General features: G+C 55.2%; 3 protein-coding genes across 9 annotated transcripts; 2 read left to right on the top strand and 1 right to left on the bottom strand.

Annotated features, from left to right (window-relative positions):
* Nucleotides 1-4,739: 4,739 nt before the first annotated feature.
* NAGA (alpha-N-acetylgalactosaminidase) lies at nucleotides 4,740-21,472 on the bottom strand. Of its 3 annotated transcripts, XM_047786095.1 has the most exons (11): nucleotides 21,351-21,472; nucleotides 17,883-18,021; nucleotides 12,624-12,707; nucleotides 11,340-11,475; nucleotides 10,675-10,846; nucleotides 10,031-10,208; nucleotides 9,610-9,704; nucleotides 8,722-8,883; nucleotides 7,022-7,219; nucleotides 5,802-5,945; nucleotides 4,740-5,380 (listed from the first exon to the last, which is right to left on the bottom strand). In XM_047786095.1, exons 3-11 carry the CDS (start codon nucleotides 12,637-12,639, stop codon nucleotides 5,246-5,248), a joined length of 1,236 nt encoding a protein of 411 aa, XP_047642051.1. In that variant the 5' UTR covers nucleotides 12,640-12,707; nucleotides 17,883-18,021; nucleotides 21,351-21,472; the 3' UTR covers nucleotides 4,740-5,245. The 3 variants fall into 3 exon arrangements, with proteins under 3 accessions (XP_047642051.1, XP_047642052.1, XP_047642053.1); XM_047786096.1 differs by lacking the exons at nucleotides 17,883-18,021; nucleotides 21,351-21,472 and adding an exon at nucleotides 13,106-13,663; XM_047786097.1 differs by lacking the exons at nucleotides 17,883-18,021; nucleotides 21,351-21,472 and having other exon boundaries at nucleotides 12,624-12,709.
* On the top strand, nucleotides 15,881-20,995 carry PHETA2 (PH domain containing endocytic trafficking adaptor 2). 5 transcript variants are annotated; one of them, XM_047786100.1, is made up of 3 exons: nucleotides 15,881-15,981; nucleotides 17,780-17,856; nucleotides 18,656-20,995. In XM_047786100.1, exon 3 carries the CDS (start codon nucleotides 18,670-18,672, stop codon nucleotides 19,447-19,449), a length of 780 nt encoding a protein of 259 aa, XP_047642056.1. In that variant the 5' UTR covers nucleotides 15,881-15,981; nucleotides 17,780-17,856; nucleotides 18,656-18,669; the 3' UTR covers nucleotides 19,450-20,995. The 5 variants fall into 5 exon arrangements, with proteins under 5 accessions (XP_047642056.1, XP_047642059.1, XP_047642058.1 ...); XM_047786103.1 differs by having other exon boundaries at nucleotides 18,602-20,995; XM_047786102.1 differs by having other exon boundaries at nucleotides 15,882-16,237; nucleotides 18,602-20,995.
* Nucleotides 21,473-21,505: 33 nt separating the features above from the next.
* On the top strand, nucleotides 21,506-24,383 carry SMDT1 (single-pass membrane protein with aspartate rich tail 1). The gene is made up of 3 exons (XM_047786105.1): nucleotides 21,506-21,755; nucleotides 23,009-23,149; nucleotides 24,137-24,383. Exons 1-2 carry the CDS (start codon nucleotides 21,570-21,572, stop codon nucleotides 23,144-23,146), a joined length of 324 nt encoding a protein of 107 aa, XP_047642061.1. The 5' UTR covers nucleotides 21,506-21,569; the 3' UTR covers nucleotides 23,147-23,149; nucleotides 24,137-24,383.
* Nucleotides 24,384-25,321: the final 938 nt, after the last annotated feature.

Below are 25,321 nucleotides of genomic sequence, written 5' to 3'. Positions count from 1 at the left end.
ACGAGGGATCTGAGCCGCGTCTGTGACCTACACCACAGCTCACAGCAACCCCGGATCCTTAACCCACTGAGCAAGGCCAGGGATCGAACCCACAACCTCATGGTTCCTAGTCGGATTTGTTAACCACTGCACCACGACGGGAACTCCAGATTGCTTCTTTTAATGGTATCTTACAGGTCATACAGGCTTTCTCATTCTTTTTTATTCTTTTTCCTTCGTTATTCTCTGGAGTAATTTTAAAGTTCCTGTCTTTGAATTCAGATGCTTTATCCTGATTGGTCCATTATGCTGTTAATACACTCTATTGCATTATTATTTCATTCATTGGATTCTTCAGCTCCACAACTTTTTTAATTTAAATGATTTTTCTCTCTATTAAACTTCTCATTTTATTCATGTTATTTTTGTGATTGTGTTGAATTGCCTTTCTGTGTTTTCTTGTAGCTCATTGAACTTCCTTAAATCAGCTATTTTGAATCCTTTATCAGGCAAAGTGGAGGTCTCCACATCTTTGAGGCCAGTTACTGGAATCCTCTGGTAGTGTCATGTTTCCTTGACTTTTCACATTCCTTGATGTCTCCCACTGCTGTCTTCACACCTGAAATAGGAGTCACCTCCTCCAGTTTTCACTGACGGACTTTGCAAGAGAAATCCCTTCCATTAGTCCCTGATAAGGACACTGAGGCCTTCTCAGACCTTCCATGGACACACCTCCTCCATGCTCCTTGCTCCCTCTTGGGGCAGAATTCTTAAGCCTGTGTGTCTTTTGAGGGGGAGGGGCAGGGGGGCACCTACGGCACGCCCCGGGCCAGGGATCAAACCTGCACCACAGCAGTGGCAATGCCACATCCTTAACCCACTGGGAACTCCTTGTATACCCTCTCTTGATCCTGCAACATACCAGGCCAGGTGCTGAGAGCCTCCCTTTCGTCTTCCCAAGAGCTAAGCTAAAGCTCAACTTTGCGGTCTCTTCTTGGCCTGCACAGTCAGGCTGGCTTTCTACATGTGCTCACGAGCCATCTGCCAAAGCTCCTTCTTGCCATCATCAGGTGTGTGCAGAGAACTGGCCGCAGGGTGAGGGTGTGAGTGGGTGAGGCACATGGAGCACGGGGGGTGTCTATGGGCCAGGTGGGGCGACCTGTAGGCAAGGCATCCCCAGCAGTTCACAAGCAGGCTTCTTGTTGGAATCTGCATGGCGGTCAGTAGGAGCCACATTCTGCTGATGCCCTCCCAGTTTCCTGTGTGTCACTCTCCCAGCCTTTTCCCACCCCCACACCAGGCAGCTCATGACTCCGAGCTCTAGCAGAGTGAGAGCGCACTGGGCCTCCTTGGCAAGGCCCACCCAGCTGGGGGAGCCAGGCGCTCACTCGCCCGCTTTACTTTCCCTGTGGGACCAGGCAAAGGCCAAGGACACCTCACCTGCAGTGAGCTGTGCTGCCTTGGGGGTGGGTCATGTCAAACACTTCCTCTTTTGCTCTCCAACGTGTGCAAACCTCTGTTTTCTTTCTCCAGTGGCGTGCTGGAATTTCACTGGAAACCTGGACTTCCGCAAAGAGTCTCTGGTCTGTGGGCCATTCCCTAAGACCGTGTTCTCCAAGGCCTCCCAGACGGTGGCCGAGAGGGCCTGGAGCCAGTCAACAGGCCACCGCAGGGTCTTCGGCTGGGACCAAGGTCCGTATGCCTCTTGCCTGCCACGGGAGCGGGCAAGACACCTCCTGGGTCCCTTTTACCTATAGGGCTGCATCCTACGGGTCCCACAGGCACATCTGTCAGCAGAGGGATGCCACACGGTTGGCAATGGAGAGACAGGTGAGGGATGTCTTATTCAGCCATGTTGCTGACGTCACCCTACCTACCTTAACAATTCTTACCCCTCACCCTGAATATCCAACTGACAGATGGTATACACGCTTTTTAAAAATATTCTCTTCCACCATGGGAAAGACACAGGTTTGATCCCTGGCCTTGCTCAGCGGGTTCAGGGTCAGGTGTGGCCGTGAGCTGCCATGTAGGTCGCAGATGTGGCTCGGATCTCACACTGCTGTGGCTGTGGCTGTGGTGTAGGCTGGCAGCTGCAGCTCCGATTCAACCCCGAGCTTGGGAATTTCCATATGCCACGAGTGTGGCCCTGGGGGAAAAAAAATCATCACCTTAGAAAGAAAGGAACCTTGTACTTGGCGCTGTCACGCCCCAGCCCCCCATCCTCCCCCGCCCTAAGCCACCACTCATCTACCCGCTGTCAGTTTCTCTATCCTGGATTTTCATATGAATGAAATCAGGTAACATGCCCTTCTGTAACGGGCTTCTTTCCTTCGCAAAAGCGTTTGCAAGGTTCGTCCACGTTGTAGCGCGTCGGTGCTCCTGTGGTTGAATAATATTCCAGCGCGTGGTTGGCCACATTTTGTTTATTCATTAACCAGTTGGGCGTGGAGGTTGTTTCCACTTCTTGGCTGTTGTGAACAATGCCGCTGCAAACATCTGTGTACAAGGTTTTGTGCAGGCACGTCTGCAGTTCCTTTGGGCACACACCTGGGTGCGGCATTGCCGGGTCACGCGGTAAACTCTATTCGTTTGAGGCGCTGCCACCAGCAGTCACGAGGGTTCCAATTTCTCCGCCCCCTTGTTACCACTTACATCTGACTCTCCTCTGGCCACGCTTTTGGGCGTCAAGTGGTAGTTCACTGTTTTCACTTGCATTCATTTCCCTGATGGTTAGCGGTGTCGGGCACTGGCCACTGGCATCCCCTCCTCGGAAAAAACCTCCAGTCAGATCCTTTGCGAGTTTCAGATTAGGTTGTCTTCTTAGTCAGTTATGAAGTCTTTATTTATTTTGTTAAGTTTTATTGACGTATAGTTGATGTACAAGGTTGTGATAATTTCTGCTGTGTTCATGTATTTTAAATACAAGTCCCTTACCGGATATACAAGTTGCAAATATTTTCTCCTGTTGCGTGGGTTGTCTTTTCACTTTTTTTGCGGGGGGAGGTGGGCACACCTGCAGCATGTGGAAGGTCCTGGGCCAGGGACAGAACCTCAGCCAGAGCAGTGACCTGAGCCAGTGCAGGGACAGTATGAGGTAACTTAAACCACGGCACCACAAGGGAACTCCCTCTTCAGCTTTTAAAATTTATCTATTTATTCATTGTTGGTCACGTCATGTGGAAGTTCCTGGGCCAGGGATCAAACCCACACCACAGCAGTGATCCAAGCTGCTGCACGGACGATGCCGGTCCCTTAACCTGCGATGTCACAAGAGAACTCCCTCACTCTTTTTAATATAGGCAAATTATGGCCATTAGTTTCCCTCTAGTCCTTCCTTTCACTCCCTAAGTTTTGGTGTGTTGTTTTAGTATTTTTGGTGTGTGTTCATTTTCACTCATCGCAAAGAATTTTCCCTTGTATGTGATCCGTCACTTCTGCCTTGCTTTCAAAATTGTCTTCTGAGAGTTTGGTTAGGACACGTCTACAGGCACAGACCTCTCTCGCGTTTATCCTGCTTGGAGTTGTTGAGCCTTCTGCACGTGTGCATTAGCATCTGTCATCAAATACGTGTGTCAGGAGACTAAAGGGCAGAGACTTCACCAGGTCCCCTCAGCATAAAAAGGACAAGTTACAACGCAGGTAAAGACAGAAAGCGATCTCTGGGTCTGGAAGGCCAAGGGACAGTCATCACGTCCAGGCTGGCCCCTGGCCCCAGCTCTCAGGTCTGTTTGGCTTGAAGAGCAGTATGACCAAGACCCGGAGCTGGAGCGCTGCCCAGGGTGACAGGCCTCGAAGGGCAGAGGCCTGGGATGAGGCGGGTGTCCGTCTTCCTGAGTGATCCACAGCCTCGAGACATCAGCTGGGGAAAGGGGACTTTGGCGGGTGGCCCTAGGCTAAATCACTAAGCTCCAGCCATCTTAAATGACACTGTAAAATGTATACTGGTGAGTTCTTTACACCACACTCTAAATACAAGGACCCCAAACCCTGAGGGAGGGAATGAGGGAGATATACCCAGAAGAGCCCCCACAGAGCAAACAGGGCCAGGCCTGGGGCAATGGGTGCGCCCACATTTAAGGCGCAAGAACCTACCTAGCCTGCTCTGCTGCCAGCTTTTCAAAGGGAAACAGAAGCCATCAGGGAAGGACACGTGCCCCAAGGCCTCAGCTCAAAAGAGGGCTTGGGAAAGAGGAACCAGACAAAGGCGGTCAAGAACCCGCCAGTCTTTGACTTCATAGCCCTTCCCTACAAGGAGCACGGAATACGCTTTGAGACACACAGAGCCCCTAGACCCTACCCTGGACACAGCTGAGGGGTTTGAAAGTGCTGTGTAGCCAGGCTCGGAGAGGCGTACAAAGTACTGGGGGCAGCTGGGGGGCACTGTGGGAGAGAAGCAGTAGCCTGTCAGAAAGGGGGAGATGAGCTGAAAGGTGCAGACATTAAGGCCGAGTTCCTTAGCAGATTGGGCACTGAGCGGCAGGGCGGCTCCTGAGTGGGGAGCGGGCAGCAACCACCACAAGTCTGCCTCACTGTGCTGTCGCCCCTGCCGCTGTGCTGGGTGGAGCAGGGACGACCCCGTGGTGGGAGGCTGGTCTGGCGTGGCTGGAAGTACAACCCACAGGTGGCCGTGGCCTGAGGGGCCAGAAGATGCGTACATCCTCTGTGGGAGGCGAGGGCCGGCGCTGGCCCCCCGTGGCGTGCCCCCCGGAGCCCCTACCTGAAACTGGTCGTGGCCCCAGGTCCAGAGGACGACGAGGTGACTGAAGAACAGCTTTATTGGTGACCCGAGGACACCAAGGTCACTCCCAGGCACCGTCAGCCTGCAAGGCCTTCTCTTGGCAGGAAAGTCAATCACATAAATCATTTGCGTTCCTGACAAGGGGTCAGAGCGCCAGGCCCCGTTATAAGAAAAATTCCAAATCCTGATTTCAGAGTCAACAGAAAGAAGGTGAGCGGCTGGAGTCCTGACACGTGTCAGTGCCCCCCGGCGGTGGTGGGTCAGGAGGCTGGCCCAGTTGCTCAGCAGTACCTGTGGGGCTGCGCAGACGAGGCAGAGGCCGGCAAGGCCCCAGGAATCTCCGCACGTTCCCCAGAGGGTCCTCGCTTGGGCGGGCACAGAACCGGGCCTGAGAAGGCGTCCGATGGGGTCAGGCCGCCGAGCGGGCCTGGGGAGCAGAGCCCCCGCCCACTGGCCCTCAGCACGTGGGCCCTCCGCGGTCCCGGCTCCGCGGTGCGGCCGCAGCCTGTCACACGTCCCAGCTCCTCACTGCGGGGGCGTCCCCAGCGTCTTGATGGGGTACAGGTACCACATCACCACCCCCGACGGGTTGACGGTCACCGTGAAGTTGGTCGTAACACGGAGGCCACTGACGATGTCACCCGTGTAGACGTTCTGGGCCTGCGGGGGGGGGCCGGCGCCGCCTTAGGACCGGCTGCGCGGAGGACGGCTGCCCGCCTCCCCAGGGCTGGGCCGGCAAAGCCAGGGCTTCGGCCTCTCGGGGTGGCGTCTGAATCCCCAGCCCTTCTCCTCGGGCAACGCCAACGGATGCCCAAACGCAGGCAGCCGCGAGGGGCCCAGCCCACCAAGAACCCCAGCAACTGGACAACACAGACGGGCGGAAAAGCGGAAGCTCCGGCCTCAGGGGCTCTCAAGACTCACTCGCACACAGACGCTCGCTTGTGCGGCCCGAAAACACCCGTGCGGAGAACAGCGCCCGCCCGCGGAAGCCCGAGGCCCAGGGCTCAGGGGAGGCTGTGTGAGCGAGGCCCAGCCACGGCCTCAGGGCGGCCCGAAGCCCCGCGGGTAGCAGGGCCCTCACCTCATACACTCTGGAGCCGGTGAAGTTCAGCCGGCCGAGGGAGCAGTGGTAGCGATAAGGCATGTCCGTCCTGCGGCTGAAGAAGACCAAGGCGCAGGCCTCATTGGCCAGGGGTCGCATGAACACGTCGATGAAGGATTTCTCCTGGGCACAGAAGGTGGCACTGGCTGGGGTCCCTGCTCAGCAGGGCCTCAAGCCCCCTTCCCAGCCCTCCCTCGAGTTCTGGGTCCCCCCCCCCCCAGCCCACGGTTCTGTGTCACGCAGAAGCTTGCAGGGGATACCCCAGCCCACCCGCTCCCTGCCTTACCTCACCCTACCTTCCCCCGCTGCCTCAGCAGATGCTCCCTGACACCTACGCTGTGCCAGGCCCCACGCTAGGACAGACAAGAGCTGCACGGGGTCCTGCCCCAGGCAGCTCATAGGGTCATGGGAGGGACAGACGTGGGCAGCTGCTGGCACTGGAGTGGAGGGCACCATCCAGTAAGAACGATGAGCTCTGCCCTGAGCAGCCAGGAGGAGGAACCCCCATCCTCTAGAAGGCTCTTGAGCCTGGCTCCACCATCAGCTGGCAGGGGTGAGTTACCTCCTCGAGGCATCGCCAGTTCAACAAGTGCCTGCTACAGTGGTGTCGAGTTCTTTTTACTAGGGAGGCAAGGATCTGTGCAAAGAGCACAAGCTCTCAGGCGACGCTGTTGGCATCGAGTCCTGTTGTACCATTCGCCAACCGTGTGGCCTGGGCTAAAAGTTACTGAGACTCTTCAAGTCCAAGTTTCCTCAGTTGTAAAACAGGAAAAGAACTTCTAACCTTCTCAAAAAATGTATCTAGAACGCCCAACACACAGTAGGTCTTCGGTAAATAGTAGACCCTAGTACTAGTGGTTGTAAACTCCTGAACTCTGGAAGGAAGCCCCAGTTCTCTGCCAGACATCACAGATTTGTACACAAGTCTTGCCCTCCCAAGTGGGGGGGCCACACGGTTCCCACACGCACTTGTGGCGAAGTCTCCCTTCCCCAAATGCCAGGAGCTGCCCTGCTCTGGCTCCGCTCTCAGCCACGGCAGGGGGGGGAACAGTCGGAGCACTGCCAGTGGCCTTCCACTCAATGCAAACAGGAAGGATTCATGGATTTCAGAGGCCCAGCCGCCCACCCCGTAACTTCCAGGCTTGCCCCTTTGTTTTCGGGGGAGCCCAGTCCCTCAAGCTCCCCACATTCTCCAGTACCTTGAGAACCCTGCGTCCCTGGATGCCTAAGGGATCCTGGTTGATCTTGATCATGAGCGTATTCTGCAGAATGTCCACGTTCTGGGCAGAGATGGTCCGCAGGTCCGTGGACATGAAGAGCGGAGCCGCCAGCACTGTCCACAGGGCCATCTGGGACTGGGCTTGCTCGAAGCTGAGGCCAAAGTTCCCAATGAGCAGCTGGGGGCAGATGAGAGGAGCACTCAGCTCTGCCCTCTTCAGGGCAGTGGGCACGAGGGCCAACCCTGAACTTGTAGCAAGAGAAGTGGAGGTGGGGGCGGACAGCCACACGCGGGCCCTGGTTCTGCGAACCCCGTTCCCCAGTCAGGTGGCCCTAGGTAGGGTAGGACACGTTACTTTTCCTCTGGGTCCCAGCTTTTTAGTTCACCAAGACGATGGGGTAGTAATATGTTCTGGCCATGCTACATATCTGGTTGTTCAGATAATCCGATGGATTCTTTGACACGCAGGTCAAGAAATAACAGTCAGGTAGGAAAACAGACCTGGACAGAGTCCCTGCTCCTGGCACTGGCCACCCACCTGTCCTCATGACCAGTGAGCACTTCTGACCCCAGGGCAACCCATCCGCAGACAGGACACAAACGGTAAATGGTTGTCGCTAACACGACATGGTTGCCCACTTTTGACACCAGTTTAGGCGCTACATCGGCAGCCAAACTGTGCCAAGCATTTAAAGCATCACCCGTTTCACAAACAGAACAACCTATACATGGCAGCTACTATTATTATTTTCATTTTCCAACTGACAAAACCAAGGCACAGAAAAAATTAAGGGCCCAAAGGATGTGGCAGAGCTGGAGCTAGAACTCTAAAGCCGGCCAATTTCGGTTTCTGCAGGCGCCTTTCCATCTGGCCTAGTATTTCTAATTATTATAATCATCACTGACCGTAAATGCTTATCGACTAAATGGAGAGAGAGCCGTTAAACTGTAAGATAAACTGCAGAAGTTCCTGCTATGGAGCAGCAGGATCGGTGGCATCTTGGAAACACTGGGACGCAGGTTCGATGCCCAGCCCGGCACAGTGGGTTAAGGATCTGGTGTTGCTGCAACTGCAGCTTAGGTTGCAACTGAGACTCAGATCTGATCTCCGGCCTGGGAATTTCACATGCCGTGGGGCAACCACACACACAAAAAAAACCCTGTAGGATAAATTGCAAAGAAATTTAAGTTATCAGGGCTAGATATGAGGCAGGTATGAGGGACCAGGTCTGCCTGCGGAGGCTTTGCTGGAGGGTAACAGTACACAGGACTGAAAGAGGGGTCAGAGGCAGGCCTAGCAAAGACAGTCTGGGGGGCACTGGCGAGAGCGTGTGGGCTGCTCATGACCTTCGCCCTACAGAGGAAGCAAGTCTCGCATAAGAGTCACTACAGACTAAGTTCTCAAGTTCCAAGAGACATCAGAACTGCCCGGGAAGACTGCTAACAATGGGCATTGCCAAGCCCTCCCTGAACATTCTGATCCAAAAGCTGGGGGTGGGGCCCTGAAACAGAATTGTAAGGAAGCTTCTAAGGCAAGTCCAAGGCAGCTGGTTCAAGGACACATTTCAGAGACCTTGATCTAGAACCTGGCAATGTGCTTTCAGGAAGACGGCACAGGGCAGTGGGCAATGGGTCTGCCATGGGCAGTGGGCCTTGGGCCATCCCCTTCCATGCTGGTACCATGTCTGGGTCATTCCAGTGCCCGGGGCCTGCCACTGGCTGCAGAATGTCCTGGTGGGCCACGAACCAGTCCAGGATGGAGAGCACGCTCCACCAGGAGTCCTGGATGTCGTCATAGTTGCGCCAGAGGTTGCAGATGTCCGCTAGCAGGCTGTAGTTCACCTGGATTGGGGGAGGAGGCAGCGTCCAGCACCAGCAGCACACTCTGCTGCCGGGAGGCCCGCACGGGGGCCAGGGAGCCGCAGCAGAAGACGCAGAGGGTGGGGAAGCGGGGAGAGAACAGGCCCTGGGCGTGCTCAGGTTGAGGAAGGCCTTGCAGAGAGCAGTCCTGCTCCGGGGCTGCCCAGGGCTCCCTCCCATGTGTGCCAGAGGCCTGCCCTTCCCTCTCATGCCAGCCAGGGCCAAGCCCAGGGCATGAACCCAGGCTGCTGTGCCCAGAACCACATCCACCACACACGCAGGCCCGCGTTCTCTCAGGGAGTCCCCCCATTCTCCACGGCCTGCCTTCGCCCTCCAGGCTGCAGGTCTGACGGCCCTCTGTGTGGGGTCCTCTGTGCTGAGGGGCCCCCGGGGAAGGGCCCACAAGACCTCTCCGAGGCTAGGCCCCAGCTGCCTGGCCTCATCAGCTTTCGGCATCTCTGAGCCCACTCAGTACAAGCCAGGGTTCTGACGGCTTGCGGGGTGCTGCGGCAGCACATGAGTTACGATTCCCACATCCTTTCAGCCCACCTGACAAGTGGGTCCCCTATAACCCTGGGCTGGCGCAGGCCCCCTCGGGGGCACTTAGGATCCTCTCTGCGACCTACAAATCAGCACATGAGCGGCTCCGACGAGAGCAGCCCTGACTGCCCCGAGCGCGCGGAGGGCTGACTGCACAGCGTGACTTACCCTGGGGGGGAGGCCCCCTTCGTAGGCTGGCCAACTGCAGGAGAAGGCGATGGGGCGGCCTGTGGCATTCAGGGCAGCAGCCATCTTGGGGTACCCTGGAAACGTCCAACCCCCGTGTTTTAGGATGAAGACATACAAGAGGAAATCAGGACCCTCAACCCAGCCCTCCTACCGAATGTGAGGAAACTAAGGCTCAAAAGACGGGGTGCATCCCCTTTAGCCAGAGCTGCAAACACTTCCCAGGTGGAACCTGATGCCCACCCATCTTTAGGGGGCCTGGGAGCTAAGATCCCCCCAGGCCTCGGGTGAGGAGAATTGGGAAATACCACCCCCTAGGGCCCAGAGAGACAGGCACTGGTGGGCCTTCCTTGGCCACCACTTCCTGTCTGTCTGATGACTCCCAACCAGCTGTGGGACCCACCCTCAGCCCGTTCCTTGTGGGTCGAGAAGCAGCCGTCCAGCTTCAGCATGTCCACCTTCCACTCAGCAAAGGTCTGCGCATCCTGGACCACCTTGTCTAGCGTGGTGCCCGGGTAACCCATGCAGGTGAAGCTGCCCAGATCCTCATAGATGCCCAGCTTCAGGCCCAGGGAGTGAGCCTGTGGGGGGTTGAGAGCAGAGTGGCTCAGTTAAGACCTCAGGGAGCTGCCTCACAGGCACAGCTGACCAGACCCCACTGAAACCTTCAGGGGCTCCCCAGAGCCCAAAGGAAAAGGTCTCCACTTGCTGGCCTGGCCTCTGCCAACTGTGGCACTGCCCCTCCCTCCAACACACACACCTTGCAGACTGTTTCTGGCCTCTAGGTGTCTGCTCCTGCCATGCCCTGATGGCTCAAGACTGCTTCTTCTAGAGAACCTTCCTGAAATCCCAAGCTAAATAAGATGTGCTTCCTTGCTCCCACCCACCCCAGTGGGCCCAAACTAGCTGTTGACTGATCTATTTCCTCCCCAGCCTGAATTCTCAAGCAAGGATTAGAGAAATGAGCCCTCAGTGGGGTGGGGTGGAGAGAGTGGTCTGGCCCCCAGGCTAACGGGCAGGGCTGGCCTGGGGTCGGGTGGGGCTCACGTAGTCAGCCAGGAAGGCAATGCCATGGGGGAAGCGCTTGGGATCAGGCATCAGGTTGCCTTTGGCATCACGTCCACCAATCCAGCAGTCATCGAGGTTAAGGTACACGTAGCCCAGGTCCCGCCATCCGTCCTGTGCCAGCCGGTCGGCCATCTCCATGAAGAGCCGCTCGCTGGCACGGGGCAGGGGACAGGGCAGCTCAGTGGCCCAGCATGGGCCCAACCCTAACCCTACCTCCCTTCCTCAGGGCTTTTCAGACTTGTCAGATCCTCTGAGTGTAGCCCAGGCCCACAAGGACCATAACCTTGCTGGCAGCTGATGACCAGGAAGCCAGGTAACAAGTGTAAAGAACACCGAGGGTTAGGTCATGAGGCCCCAGGCAGAGAGGCAAGATGGGGCAAGGGGAAGCCACTTATCTCCTTTCCATTATCTCAGGGGGTGTATCTGCCACAAGGTCCCTGTCCCACAGGTCTAAGGTCTGTTCCCGAGGCCCCAAGCCAGTCACGAGGCTGAGAGTCAGATGTCCCAAAAGTTACCTCTGGTTGCTTTCTCTCTGGGATGGGCTCTAACCCTGCCCTCCTTTCTAGCCGACCCTCCTCCACTCCCTGCCCCCAGTCTCTGGGGGCCCTAGGCAAGGCGTGCCAGGGGGTAGGGACCTTACTCACCTGATGCAGTTCTTTGGGTCCTCGTCACAGTCAATGTTGCAGCGGAAGCGTTCCCAGGCCAGCCAGCCCATGGGTGGCTTCCGCAGGAGTCCATTTTCCAGCATCAGCACCTGGGCCACCAAGGCCAGCAGGAGCACTGCAGGGGGTTTGGAAGGATGGCCATGAGTGGCTCCTGTAACTCCAGCCCTCACCCCACCCCATCCACATGCTGCCCAACCCTTCAGAGACTGCCAGCTTGCACAGGAGGGGAACTAGACTAGGCTGCCGGATGGCACAGGAGGGGAACCAGACTCCCAAGCTTAAGGGGGGATGGGCTCCTCCTGCGAGTGCTGGCTCCTGCAGTGCAGTGAGTAGGCGGATGGTGTCTGCAGTGGGCAACTTGCTACTGCCTAGGTCTCTACTCGCTATCGCCACAGTAGTCCTGGAATTATCAAAAACATATCCTAACCAGCTCCCCCAGCTCCACTCACACGGAGCCTGACAGTACACTGTAGCCAGACTACAGATGGGTCTCCTGAGTCCCATCCAGGGCTCTCTGTTTTCCACAGGTACCCAAGAGGCTTCAGAAGGGCTTAAATGGTCAGCCAGTTGGATCTGCTCCTAGACAGCTCACTTGGGCGGACGCTTTCCCCCTACAGCCTCAGTTTCCTTACCTCTAAAATGGAATTACTGTACCAAGACTTTACAGGGCTGTTCTCAGCATATATGATAGGGCCTCTGCCCTTGGGGTCGAGGGAACGAGAACAGAAAAGAGGGAGTTCCCGTCGTGGCGCAGTGGTTAGCGAATCCGACTAGGAACCATGAGGTTGCGGGTTCGGTCCCTGCCCTTGCTCAGTGGGTTAACGATCCGGCGTTGCCATGAGCTGTGGTGTAGGTTGCAAATGCAGCTTGGATCCCGAGTTGCTGTGGCTCTGGGGTAGGCCGGTGGCTACAGCTCCGATTGGACCCCTAGCCTGGGAACCTCCATATGCCGCGGGAGCGGCCCAAGAAATAGCAAAAAAAGACAAAAAAATAAATAAATAAATAAATAAAATAAAAATAAATAAATAAAAGGACTAAATGAATGAATGAATGAGATTATATATATAAAAAAAAGAAAGAAAGAAAGAAAGGAAAAGGCCTCCTAGACAGGGAGCATGTCCAAGAATAAGAGAAACACATCTCCCCACATACACACAATAGGGAAGGAGGCCCAGACACCACAGGATTGGAACTTCCTCCAGGCAGCCCCCACCCTCAATTGGTCACCTACCCTCCCAAAGCCTCCCCCACCCGTGTAGGTACCTGTTTTCAGCAACATTGCTCTGGACTCAGCGTTTCAGAACCTGACCAGATCTGCTCTGCCTTTACCAAGCTTTATATGTTGGGCTGTGGAAGTTAAGAAACGTTAGGAAAGCACTGGAGTCACTACCGCCTGGCTAGCCCTGCTGCCCTTAACCTTGGGTGTGAACCCCACTCTGGGTCCCCAAGCCGCCCCTCCCATCACTTCCCCGAGCCCGGATTCTTCCTAAAGAAATACTACTCGAAGTATCCTGGACTTAGACCTCATCCCCTCGGCAGTGCGAGGGAACCCGGAGCGCCCAAGCGTGGCCCTGTGCCAGGCGGCGGCCAGAGCGAGGCAGCCCAGAAGAACAGCGGGGGCGCGTCGGAACCAGGCTCCGGACTCCCACCGAGACTGGGCTGCTGGCCCCCGCCCCCAAGGACCGCAGGCTCAGCGCCCCAGCACGAAACCCCCGGCCCCAGAGGCTCCAGCCCGTGGAACTCACCAGTTCCGAGGCCCTGGGAACCTCGGCCCACTAAAGCCTTCTGCGCCGATTAGCAGCAATCGCCGGATTCGCCTACTGAGTTCCAGGGGGCGGGGCCTGGCGGCGGCCAACCTTCCCCGACGGAGCCTATCAGAATCCCCCTGGCAACGTCGCGTCCCTCCGAACCTCCCAAAGCCCCGCCTCCTTCGAGCTCCCGCTCTGCGCGCTCAAGGCAGGCAGGCAGGGGCCCAGAGGCTTTGGGGACTGGATGTCCTGTTTCCCCCGCCTCTGCGTGAGGCTAGTCCTTGCACCTCTGCGGGGTCCCTGAAGGCGACAAAGTGCACTGTAGATGCTCAATAAAAAGCTCTGGCGTGAATACCTGCGGAGGACCTTGCTAAGAAAAATGACGGAATGGCCCGTAGTAAGACGCTAAAAAAAACAGTAGTGGAAGATGAATAGGCACTACGAAAAGGATGAGTGGGGGAAAGCAAACCAGGTGGAGGACACAGTTCTTGCCAAGCCAGGAGGCTCTCCTCCCATGCCTGACACTTGGGCCACCGGTTATACTCATCTAGACACTCCATAGTCCTTCTTTTTTCATCCATCAATTTTTATTTTTTATTTTTTTAAATTTTTTTTATTTTTCGGTCCTTTTAGGGCCGCACCTGCGGCATATGCAGCTTCCCAGGCTAGGGGTCTGATTGGAGCTACAGCCTATGCCAGAGCCACAGTAAGACCAGATCCCAGCCTCGTCCACAACCTACACCACAGGTCACGGCAACACTGGATCCTTAACCCCTGAGCGAGGCCAGGGATCAAACCCGCAACCTCGTGGTTCCTAGTCGGATTCGTTTCCGCTGCGCCACGACAGGAACTCCACATCAAACATTTTTAAAGCAACTATTAGGTACCAAACACTTTATTCTTGCACCTTCACCGGGATGGCCACTGGGCATTTCAAACTGGCTCCAAACTGAACACCTTCCACTTCCATGTCTCAGGTTATGGCAATTCTCCTTCCGGTGTTCAAGTCAAAATGGGCATCCTCCTTGCCTCCTCTTTCCCTCACTCCCTACATCTAATCTGTCTGCAAACCCTGTGCTCTCTACCTTCAAAACCCATCCTGAATTTGGCCACCTCCCTCTACTCTCCCAGCCGCCAACCCCTCTTGCCTGGATTACTCCAGCAGCCTCCTCACAGGTCTGCTTCCACCTACTGTCTTTTTTCTCTCCTTAGCAGCCAGGGTAATCCTTTAAAATATAGCCTAAGATCTCACTCAAGGAGTTCCCATCATGGCTTGGTGGTTAATGAATCCAGCTAGGAACCATGAGGTTTCAGGTTCGATGCCTGGCCTTGCTCAGTGAGTTAAGGATCCAGCATTGCTGTGAGCTGTGGTGTAGGTCGCAGACGCAGCTCAGATCCCATGTTGCTGCGGCTCTGGTGTAGGCTGGCAGCTACAGCTCCGATTAGACCCCTAGCCTGGGAACCTCCATATGCCGCAGGAGCGGCCCAAGAAATGGCAAAAAGACAAAAAAAAAAAAAAAAGGACCTCACTCAAGGCCCTGTGATGCTGTTCATTTCAGTCTGGAGTAACAGCCCTCACCAACTGACAAAGTCCCAGTCCACACATTCTGACTCTCTCTGCGACTGCTCTCCCGCCTCGTCCCCGCCTTTGTGCCACACTGGTCTCTGTGTAGTTCCGCAAACACAACAGGCCTCAGGGCCATCGCACTAGCTGTTTCCACTGCCTGGAACGCTCTTCCTGCAGATCTGGCATGACTGGCTCCCTCATTCAAGTATTTCTCAAATATCCCCTTAGTGAGGCCTACCCTGACCATTCTATTTAAAACTGCGACCCCTACTCCCCCAGTTGCAAATCTCCTTGTTCCTGCTCTACATTTTCCACAGAAGTTATTAGCTTCTAACACATTTAACATGGTTTCTATTATTAACTGAATAAAATTTAGTGGGGGAGGCAGATTAGAAGCAGGAAATGAAAGCATCAATGTAGGGGAGTTTTTTAAATAGTGGTTAGTGACATAGTAGAAATAAATACAAACCAGGGATGTGACAGAGACAGAGGGAGGCTACTTTACATCTCATGGTCAGGGAAGGGACATTTGATCTGAGACCTAAACTGATGTTAAGGGAGCTCTGAGGAGTTTGAGGGTAGGTCCAGAAGGAAGAGCTTTTTTTTTTTTTTTTTTGCTTTTTAGGACCACACCTGCAGCAAATAAAGTTCCCAGACTAGGGGTCGAATCACAGCTGCAGCTGCCGGCCTAGCAGCGACGCTGGATCCCATTGGAGGCGTCTGTTGCCTTCACAGCTCACAGCAACGCCAGTTCCTTAACCCACTGAGCGCGGCTAGGGATCAAACCCACAATCTCATGGACACTAGCTGGGGACCCGCTGGGCCACAACAGGATTGCCCAGGAAGGGCATCCTAGGCTGCGGGACATGCAAGGCCCAGAACTGGGAGGTGGGAATCAGCAAGTTCATGGGCATATGTTCGGAGCTCCCGGGCTTCCGGGGCTGTCAGGAACCCTAGCCTCCAGCGTTTGGTGCTGGACTCCTGCGACGACCTTCACTACAGGCTTAGCAGAGCCTGGGCGCGAAAGTGGTTGCAGGCCGGCGGGAGTGGCGGAAGCTGAAACGGATAATCCCCAAAAACAGAGATCCGGCCGACACCAGGGGCTGGGTTGGGTGGCTGGGAAGCTGGGCTGGGTCTCGCGGGCTAGATAGGAGCCCGCCCAGAGGAGGTGTCTGGGCCCAGGCCAGGCTTGGCTCTGAGAGAGAAGCGGGCCGGGCGGGGAGGGGGGACTGACGGGGGACGAGAGGGACTCCGAGTTCTCCAGGAGCTGGGCTGGGTCCGAGGTGCCCCGGACGGACGGCCTGAGGTGTGTCTCTGGGTTCGAGGCCGCTCGCCACTGACGGGCAGTGTGGCTCAGGCAGGTCACGGCCTGCCGGGCCTCAGTTTCCCTCGGGTTTGGATCGACAGGCGGCTTCGCGGATCGCGAGGCCTACAGAGCGTTGGGCGGGGAGGGGCGGTAACTGGAGCCGCCCAGGCGGGGTCTCCGGGCTCCCGCGGGCACGTTCGCGGCGGCGTGGGGACGGGAGCCAGCCGGGATCGCCCCGGGCTCCAGCGGCGCGGAGGTGAGAGCGGCCGGGGCGGGCTCGGGCGGAGGCCGCCCTGGGGAAGGCGTGGCCCGCGGGGACGTGGCAGGACGGCCGCACGCGCGAAGGGGAAACCGAGGCGGCAGCCGCACTCTGAGTCTGCGGCGCTCAGCGGGGAGTTGCCGGCGAGGGGATCCCGTTTCAGGGCGACAGAGGCAGAGGCCCAGAGCGGGGGCCACTGGCCAGTGGGGCACCCCCCCCCAGCCCGCCGCTCCCCTAACAAAAGAATCCAGAAAGAAGAGGTGCACTGGGAGGTGAAGTCCTGGCCTCGCAGCCGCTGGAGGAGAAGCGGGGCTGGAAGGGGGACGCCCTCCCCCAGACACGCTGCTGCGGGGTTGGGAAGACGGTTCGATGGGCCCCGGATGCTCTCTCCGCGCCCCGGGCTGGGGGGCGGAAGGAGGATGAGGCCCCTCTTCGGGCAAACATCTGTGACTCCGCCTCCGCCTCCTCTGATCTCCAACCTAGAATGGGCTCTCCCCCCACACAAGGCCCCTACTCGTCCCTCCATAGCCCTCACCATGACCTGTCCTATGTTCTTTATCATTTAATTTTAAAATTCACGCATTATTATTTATTTTCGTCTTTCTCTTTTTCTTTTTTTTTTTTCCCACACTGTGTCTCCCCTGCTGAAATACAGGCTCCAGGAGAGAGAGACTTTATTTTGTACACTGCTGTATTCCCAGTTATTTTAACAAATGCTTCCAGAGGGCCTCCCCAAGCCCTGCAAGGGGCTGGATTTCAGGGGTTCCAACTGGAACCAAGCCCAGTCCTGGCCTTGACATTCTGGAACTGGGGACAGAGATCACTGGGGGATGAAGAAAATGAAAACAGTTCCTGTTGTGGCTCAGTGGACAGGAACCTGACTAGTATCCATAAGGACTCCAGTTTGATCCTTGGCCCCGCTCAGTGGGTTAGGGATCTGGCATTGCCGTGAGCTGTGGTGTAGGTCACAGATGAGGCCTGGATCTGGAGTGGCTGTGGCTGTGGCTGTGGCTGTGGCCAGAGGCTGTAGTTCTGATTTGACTTCCAGCCTGGAACTTCCATATGCCACAGATGTGAGCCTTAAATAAAAAAAAAAAGAAGAAGAAGAAGAAAGAAAGAGAAAAAGAAAACAAAAGAAAAACAGAAGTGAGGGGGCTGCTCGTTGGGTCACCTTAGATCAGGCCACCTTGGTATCAGGACCCATCTGGGATAAAGTGATCAGGACAAGCCTCTCAGATTAGGTTACATATTGAAGACCACCGTGTGACAAGTGCTAGAAGGGACAAGCAGGAAGCTCTAAGGGCACTTAACTCTGGCCCAGCCTTAAGGGGCAGGAAGCTGAGATCTGAAGAGTGATGAGCAAGACAATGGGACTCGGCTCCTTACATTGCTTATAGGTGGTGATCTGGTAGGTGGGGGCATTATCAGGGGTCAGGGAAGGCTTCCTGGAGGAAGTGGTGATTTCATACAGCCCCAAGGGCTGAGGAGGAGTTTTCATCCTTTAAGATGGGTTGACTGGGTTTGAGAATTCTTTTGCAGGTGTCCTGGAAACCGCGCGGTCAAAGGGCGGAGCTGAGTGGCCAGACAGAAGAGGCCCCCACCAGTGAGCTCTGCTGGTAAGTGGGTCACTGCCAAGACTTACCCCCAAAGGATGTCAGGGAATCAGGAGACCAAGCTCTGGCTCTTGCTGGCCACGTGACCTTGGGCAGTTCACCCTCACTGTTCTGGCCTCGGTTTTCTATGCGTCAAGAGGACAGCTGGATTTAGATGTCACTGGTGATCTGTGGGGCACCGACATTCAGTGGTCAGGGCTGATCCTACTCAAGCGTATCTGTGCTACACTCTTGTTTACTGAGCAGGTCCCTGTCCGAACTCACTGATGGATGAATGAGGCAGGCCTGCCCCCACCCCAGCCCTATCCAGCTTTGAAGGCTACTAAAGGGCAGCTGTGCCATTAACAAACGAGAGGGGACCCAGGGGGCTCACGGAAGCTCTGGATGTTTGGCCTCAAGGTTGGAGCTCCAGGGCCTTCAGATTAGGGGGTGGTTTAAGCACAATGGTTTCTATGAGCTTGGGCTCCACTTCAGTTCAGCTGCTGCCTTTTCCTTTGGGTTTTAAAAAAGCTGTGTCAAAGCCCTGCCACACCTCCTGGCCTGATACTATCACCTGAGCCTTTTCTCTGGATCCTCTGATGTCCAGTTTTTTTGCATGATCCTCACAACAACCCTTTGAGAGAAAAGGCAGGGAGACTAGCCCATTTCACAGGTGGAGACACTGAGAGCCTCAGGGCACAGCAAGGGAGAAGAGGCCACAGGGCTGGAGCCCAGGTCTCCTCCAGAGCCAGCGCTCTTTTCCCCGCAGCGGCACGAAGCCTGCCTCCCTCTCTGATCTGCGGCTGCCTCTCTCGCCTCACAGTTCCTCTGGGAGCCATGAAGCTGAACGAGAGGAGTGTGGCCCACTACGCACTGAGCGACTCCCCAGCAGACCACACGGGCTTCCTGCGCACTTGGGGGGGCGCGGGGACTCCACCCACCCCCAGTGGTACTGGCCGAAGGTGCTGGTTTGTCCTCAAGGGCAACCTGCTGTTCTCCTTCGAGAGTCGGGAGGGCCGAGCCCCGCTGAGCCTAGTGGTGCTGGAGGGCTGCACCGTGGAGCTGGCCGAGGCACCCGTGCCTGAGGAGTTCGCCTTTGCCATCCGCTTCAACGCCCCTGGCGTGCGCCCACACTTGCTCGCAGCAGATGGGCCTGCGGCCCAAGAGGCCTGGGTGAAGGCCCTGTCCAGGGCAAGTTTTGGCTACATGCGTCTGGTGGTGCGCGAGCTGGAGAGCCAACTGCGTGATGCCCGCCACAGACTGGACCTGCATCGCCGCTCATCCTGGAAGGCTGTTCCCAGGCGCTTTGAGCCTCAGGCTCCTGCCCACTGGTCTCCCGGCCTGGAGAATGGCCACTCCCTCTCCAGAGACTGCAGCCCTTTGGGCTTGGTGGAAGAAGGGGGCAGCAGGCCCACAGGGCGGGGCATGGCTGAGTGGGAGTTGCAGGGCCCTGCCAACTTCCTCCTAGGCAGGGGGCAGAGCCCTGTGTCCCCTGAGACCTCCTGCTTCTCCACCCTGCATGACTGGTATGGCCAGGAGATTATGGAGCTGAGGCGGGTGTGGCTGCAGAGAGCCCAGGGGAGCCAGCCAGAACATGAGCAACAGGACAGGCCCTGAGCCTTGGCCCTTCGGGTTCAGCCCTTGTCTTGCTGGTCAGGACATCAAGGCCAGTCTTTTTTCAAGAGTTTAATGTTTACTGGTTTCTGAAGGTTTTTTTTGGGGGGGGGGGGCCTCGCCTGTGGCATGTGTAAATTCCGGGGCCAGGGATCCAACTTACACAGCAGTGACAATGCTGAATCCTTAACCCGCTGAGCCATCAGGGAACTCCTAAAGTTCCTTTTTGAGGAGAGCTCGCTCCTTCCTGCTCTGTAGGTTTTCTCCAGGTTCCCAATCCACCCCTATGCCTGCAGGGGACTAAGGAATCATTATTTTCAAGCCGTTTTATTCTTGACGCCCAGCGAGGGGAGGTGGCTTGCTCAGCAGCCAGAGTGAGATCCAGGTCTCCTGACTCCGCTGGACTGCCCCTGGCTCAGGGGACACTAATGGAATGGAGGAAGTGGGGAATATTACATGGCCCCAGGCTGCACTGCCTCTCACCTACACATGATACTACAGACACAGTTTCCAATATGAGGAGACTCCTGTACATTTAAACACCAGAAATTGGCTGCAGTGTTGGCTTGAGGGACTGACACTGTTGAGAAAGTGGATTGACCGTGTCACAAGGGCCTCTGGGGCCTGGCTCATCCTGAGTGGTGGCAGACTGTGCAGGGGACTCCCCCTCTGCAATTGGGACAGGGCTCTTTGGAGGGAGAGGGCCTTTAGCCAGTAAAGAGGGATTTATTCGACTCGGAAAGTACTAGGCCCCCATCTTTCCCTGGCTGCCTTGTGTACAGATGGTGCTTTGTCATTGTCTCAGGAGGGGCCAGTACCTTTTACATGTCAGCAGAAATCCTGCTTGTACTCTTTCCTCGGCTGCCAAGTGGGAAGCTAAAGAAGTGGAGAGGCAGTGAGGCTCCCTGGGGAAGCCAGTTTGTTACTTTGGTTTTCCGTTCTGGGCATACTAGGCACTCAGGCATGGGATTCCTGGCACCCTGTGGTAAACTCTTCTCTCCTGGCTGGGCTCCCAAAGAGGTGTTCCTGTTCCTGAAACCCCCTGGGAACTCATTCACCACCGTGCTTGTCACCCAGTGTGTATCTGCCAAGACCACCTACTCTCACCAGAATGGAGCCAAGCGTTTCCTTTACCATCCATTGTTCTGAGAGGCCCGGGTGGCTGGGCAGACAGAGCCAGAGGCTAGACCAGCCTGACACCCTGAGGGTACAGTGGCAAGGGCTGGATGGAAGATGCAGAACCTGGTCTTGTCACCCCTCCCCCAGTATACACACTCTCCACCTTCTTAGCCTCTCTCCCTTTGGGGTCCCCCTAGGTGGGGGCCTAACTAGGCCTAGAGGCTTTGGCTCAGAGCCTTTTAGGTCCGGGAGGATCAGATGCTGCCCAGAGTCCAGGGCTGGTTCCCAGGAAGCTGTCTTCCCAGTCCTGTATGGGAGCGTCACAGCCCACTGCACCTTGTTTATACACAGAATCTACAGGCTTTTATTATCTTTCCTACTGTTACAGTGCTTTTTATATAATTAAAACACCATGTTTTTTTATTACCCATTTTGGCTCAAGTTTATTTTAGCAGTCGCCTGCACAGCCAGTTTGCCTGAAAGCTCCCATTTCCCCCTTTTTTCAGATATATTTTTCCACTTAGCTATATATTACTTAAACCTATAACATGCAATAAAATTCCAAAACCATTCACGCAGCACGAGTAATACATTTGAATTGTATTTTTAAAGTGTTCAAAAATACAACAGTTTGAAGTTCAAATAAGTGATTTCTCATTTCAACAATCACCTGCCCTGCCAAGCCCTGGCTGTCCTGGGTGCAAGAACAACGACGGAACTTAAGGCTTCCCACGGACGAACCCAGTGCGACGGCCCTGCCCACCAGGCCTGCAACGAGGGCTTACCGGGTCTTCCGCGTCATCCTCGTGACGTCACCGTGTCGGGCCGGGGACAAACGCCTCTTTCGGCACCGCCACAGGAACTAGGCGCACTGCGCAAGTCTGTGAGCTGGGCCTCGCGTCTGATACCTAAGGCCTCGCGAGGCTCGCGGCGGCGTCTTCCCCGAGGGTGTCACGGGGGCGGGGCGGTGGGTCCGGGGCCCAGGCTAGGGGCGGAGCTGGGCGATGGCGTCCCGAGCGGCTCGCTGGCTGGCGTTGGCGCCTGTCCGGCTTGGGGCTTTCCGGAGCGGGCTGAGCCTGAGGAAAGGGGGTGATGTCGCTGCCGGACAGGGCCACCCAGGTCGGAATCTGGTACCGTCGAGGTCAGTCATCGTTACTCGCAGCGGCGCCATTTTGCCTAAACCGGTGAAAGTGAGTGTCGGGCTGGAGGCGGGGCGAAGGGGCCGAGGCCAATCATGTGGGAGTGTGCGCGGGTCGACGCTGATTGATAGGAGCAAAGGCCAGTCGTACGACCGCCTTAGATCCGAAGAAGGATCAAGGACAAAGTTTTGCGCTAATGCGCTGCTAATTTCTTAGACAAATAGGAGATGGGTCGGGTTAGATCCTGGCGTTGAGCTGGGTGCGGGGGGACCGAAGATAGGGGGTAAGAGCTGCGAAGGACGGCACTTTGCGTCGTGAGGAGTGCGGTGCCCAGGCTCTCGGGAGCCGCAAGACTCGGCTTTGTGTATCCAATAGACACAGGTCGTGTAACCTCTATTTCAGAGAATTGATGGCATGAAATAACGAATTGTGGAAGGACTTTGTAAATAAAGGGTACGTGGGAGAGACTCTATCTTTTTGTGACCTAGTAATTTAATTCATGTGATCAGGTGTGCAGGGAATCTTTACAATTAGTGTTTTTACAAATGAGGGATCAGGGATCCAAGTAGTGAAGCCAGTGCCCAAGGCTAGCAGCTGAGTTCAGATTCCGGCTGCTCCATTCCACAACCGTGTCCCATCTTTTCCCCACCGCCGAGTGTCATCCCACGCCCTCGGCACCCTTGGAAGTTTTCTTAGTAAAAGAGGAACAGTCCCTTATGCCAGACAAGTTTGCTTTTTGACTTCGGGGCTGTGTGGGAGTTACAAAACTAATTCTTTTGAAGCTAGTTTGGCTGACACAAGCTCAGGTAGACAAGTGAGTTCGAGGTTGTTTCACCGAAGCACAACCTGGGGTGGGGGTGGGAAGCAAAAAAAAACCCCTTGCACCAGAGAACTGGTTTCGTACAGAACTGTAGAGAATACCCCTTCACTGTACGTGTTCTCTCTTTTGTCATCTGTTTTCATGTATTTGTCTTCAGGTAGAGCTGAACTGTTTCCCTCCTCCAGTGCTTATTACCTTCTCAGCGGTTTATAGGTATCTGCAGGCAATTAATAGGTTGTGCCCTGATTTTTAGTTGTCTGTAGAGCACCTTGCACTTTTCTTTCCAGTGTTCAGTTTGATGGCCATAAAGTCACTTTATCGCTTCTAATTATTTTCCTTTCAATTTTTCCAAGGACTTTAAAATCAAGTTGCTTACAGTGGGTCTGAGGTCCACGGGAGGGAATGCCCCCGAGAGGGCCAGGCCTTCTGTGGCCCTCCCAGAGTGGGCTCTGCCGCTCACAGCCACCCCTCTGACCCTCTGCAGATGTCCTTCGGCCTCCTCCGCGTGTTCTCCATCGTGATCCCCTTTCTCTACGTCGGGACGCTCATCAGCAAGAACTTTGCTGCTCTACTTGAAGAACATGACATCTTTGTTCCAGAGGATGACGATGACGATGACTAACAGGTGAGACTTGCTTCTTCCCTCCGTGGACCAGGAAGGAGCAGGAAGTAGGTGGAGCATCTGGACACCTGAAGCACAAGTACATGCCACAGGTGCAGCCGAAAAAAGAAGAGGAGAAAAAAAAAGTGCGGCGAGCTCTGGTTGCCAAGCTCTGCGCCAGTACAGCCTCTACAGGCGCTGGAGCCCGGTTCACACACTGCTCCCAAACCCTTCCCCTGCACCAGTTCCAGCTTTTTTTTGTCTTCTTAGGGCCACACCTGCAGCACATGGAGGTTCCCAGGCTCGGGGTCCAGTTGGAGCTATAGCTGCCGGACTACCCCACAGCCACAGCCACACAGGATCTGAGCCGTGTCTGCGACCTACACCACAGCTCATGGCACCACTGGATCCTTAACCCACTGAGCAAGGCCAGGGATCGAACGGAGTCCTCATGGATACTAGTCGGAACTCCCCATTCAGCTTGTTTTGACTTCTGGTGCTCTAATATGTGTTGATTGGCTGCCTTATTGTTGTAAATGAGGATACTCCTAACTGCTCCTTAGTCTGGCATTTCAAGCTTGCCATGACGTGGTCACACTTGTTATTCCAGCCTTATCTTCCATCTTCCCAACCACATATCTGTCACCAGTATTCACTATGTCTTGAATTACCCACTCTTATTCACTCCCAAGCAGTGGCTCATTATTCCTCCCAACTGCAAGGCTATTTCCCACTGCTGTCTTATTTCCACTCATTTCTCATGCTCATTCCTCTATTTGAAAGTGACTGCTCTTCTCCCTGACTGACCAGTGCCTCTCTTTTGATGTACCTTTGGGCCCCCAGTGCATGATCTCTGGTGAATGTTCAGTAAGTGTGAATGAATAATCGAAGGTACTCAAAAGTGCCTTTCTCCTGCCAGGTTTGATAGAGCCACTCTGGGGAATCCTCTTTCATTATCTGGCTAGAGGACTGCTCTGTGGCCCAATTCACTGCTACTCTCCTTTCTTACAGGGCATGGACACAGTGCAGAATGGACAAAGCCCTAACTTAAGAAGCAGTGATGCTCACGGCCTCTCCTCCTTCCTGTCGTATCAGCAGATGGGCCCAGGGCAAGCCCTCAACCTCCTGACCCCAGTGAAGCCTCCGACATGGTCGGTGACCACAGGCCAGATTGCCAGGCTCTGGGAGGTTTCCAGAGATACGCTGTCCCCTGGGCATAATCAAATTATAAATAAACATAGTGAACATCAGCTCTGTATAACTGAGTGATGGCTGAAGTTTCTCAACACAAGCAGGTTCTAGCAGTTTCTTGTCCCTGCTGTCCTGTCTCTCTTACCAGCTGACATACAAGTCACCCCTGTGGATCCACAAAGCAATTATGGGAACCTGGGAACAATTTTCTTTGTTTCTTTTTTGGCCATGCCTGCAGCATGCAGAAGTTTCTGGGTCAGGGATCAAACCCATGCCACAGCAACACCCTGAGCTGCTGCAGTGACAGTGTACCTGATCCTTAACCTGCTGTGTCACAAGGGAACACCATGGGACCAATTTTCATTATTTCCAAAAGCCCAATAAAGACTCCATTTTCTCACAACAAAGCTGCTCAGGCTAACTACAGCCTCAGGCTTTTTTGTGTGTTGAGTACTACTGACCAGTTATCACATGCAATCGTAAGATCTGATTGTTTAAAATTCCTTGAGAAGTATCATTTTTTAGAATTCTTTCAAAACCTGGATTCCTCATGAAAGAATGATGCAAGGGTTGTTAACGCTGAAGAAACTGGGAAACCTCGGGGTGACTGTACCTGTAGATACTGAGCCCCTTTCTCCAGCAGTGAGACCATCCAGGGGAGGAACAGAGAAGACTACCCTCCAAAGCACACAGACGTCAGTTCTTTAACGTGGGTGAAGATTTATCCTCTTGTCACTAGAGCTACACCCCAGTTTACAAAGGGACTGTTTCTGTTGTGTGTGTGCACTGAACAGCTGTGTCCCTAGCAGAATGTCTAACTAAGAGTAGGCAATTCTTTTTTTCCCTCTCTTTCTTTTGGTGTTTTTAGGACTGCACTCCGGGTATATGGAAGTTCCCAGGCAAGGGGCTGAATTGGAGTTATAGCCACAGGCCTATACCACAGCCACAGCCATGCCAGATCCAAGCCACATGTGCAACCCACACAGCTCATGGCAAGGCCAGATC

Source organism: Phacochoerus africanus, chromosome 7 (genome assembly GCF_016906955.1).
Source record: "Phacochoerus africanus isolate WHEZ1 chromosome 7, ROS_Pafr_v1, whole genome shotgun sequence".
NCBI classification, from domain to species: Eukaryota; Metazoa; Chordata; class Mammalia; order Artiodactyla; family Suidae; genus Phacochoerus; species Phacochoerus africanus.
Note: the sequence above shows the minus strand (reverse complement) of the source record. Positions and strands in the feature narration are given on the sequence as shown.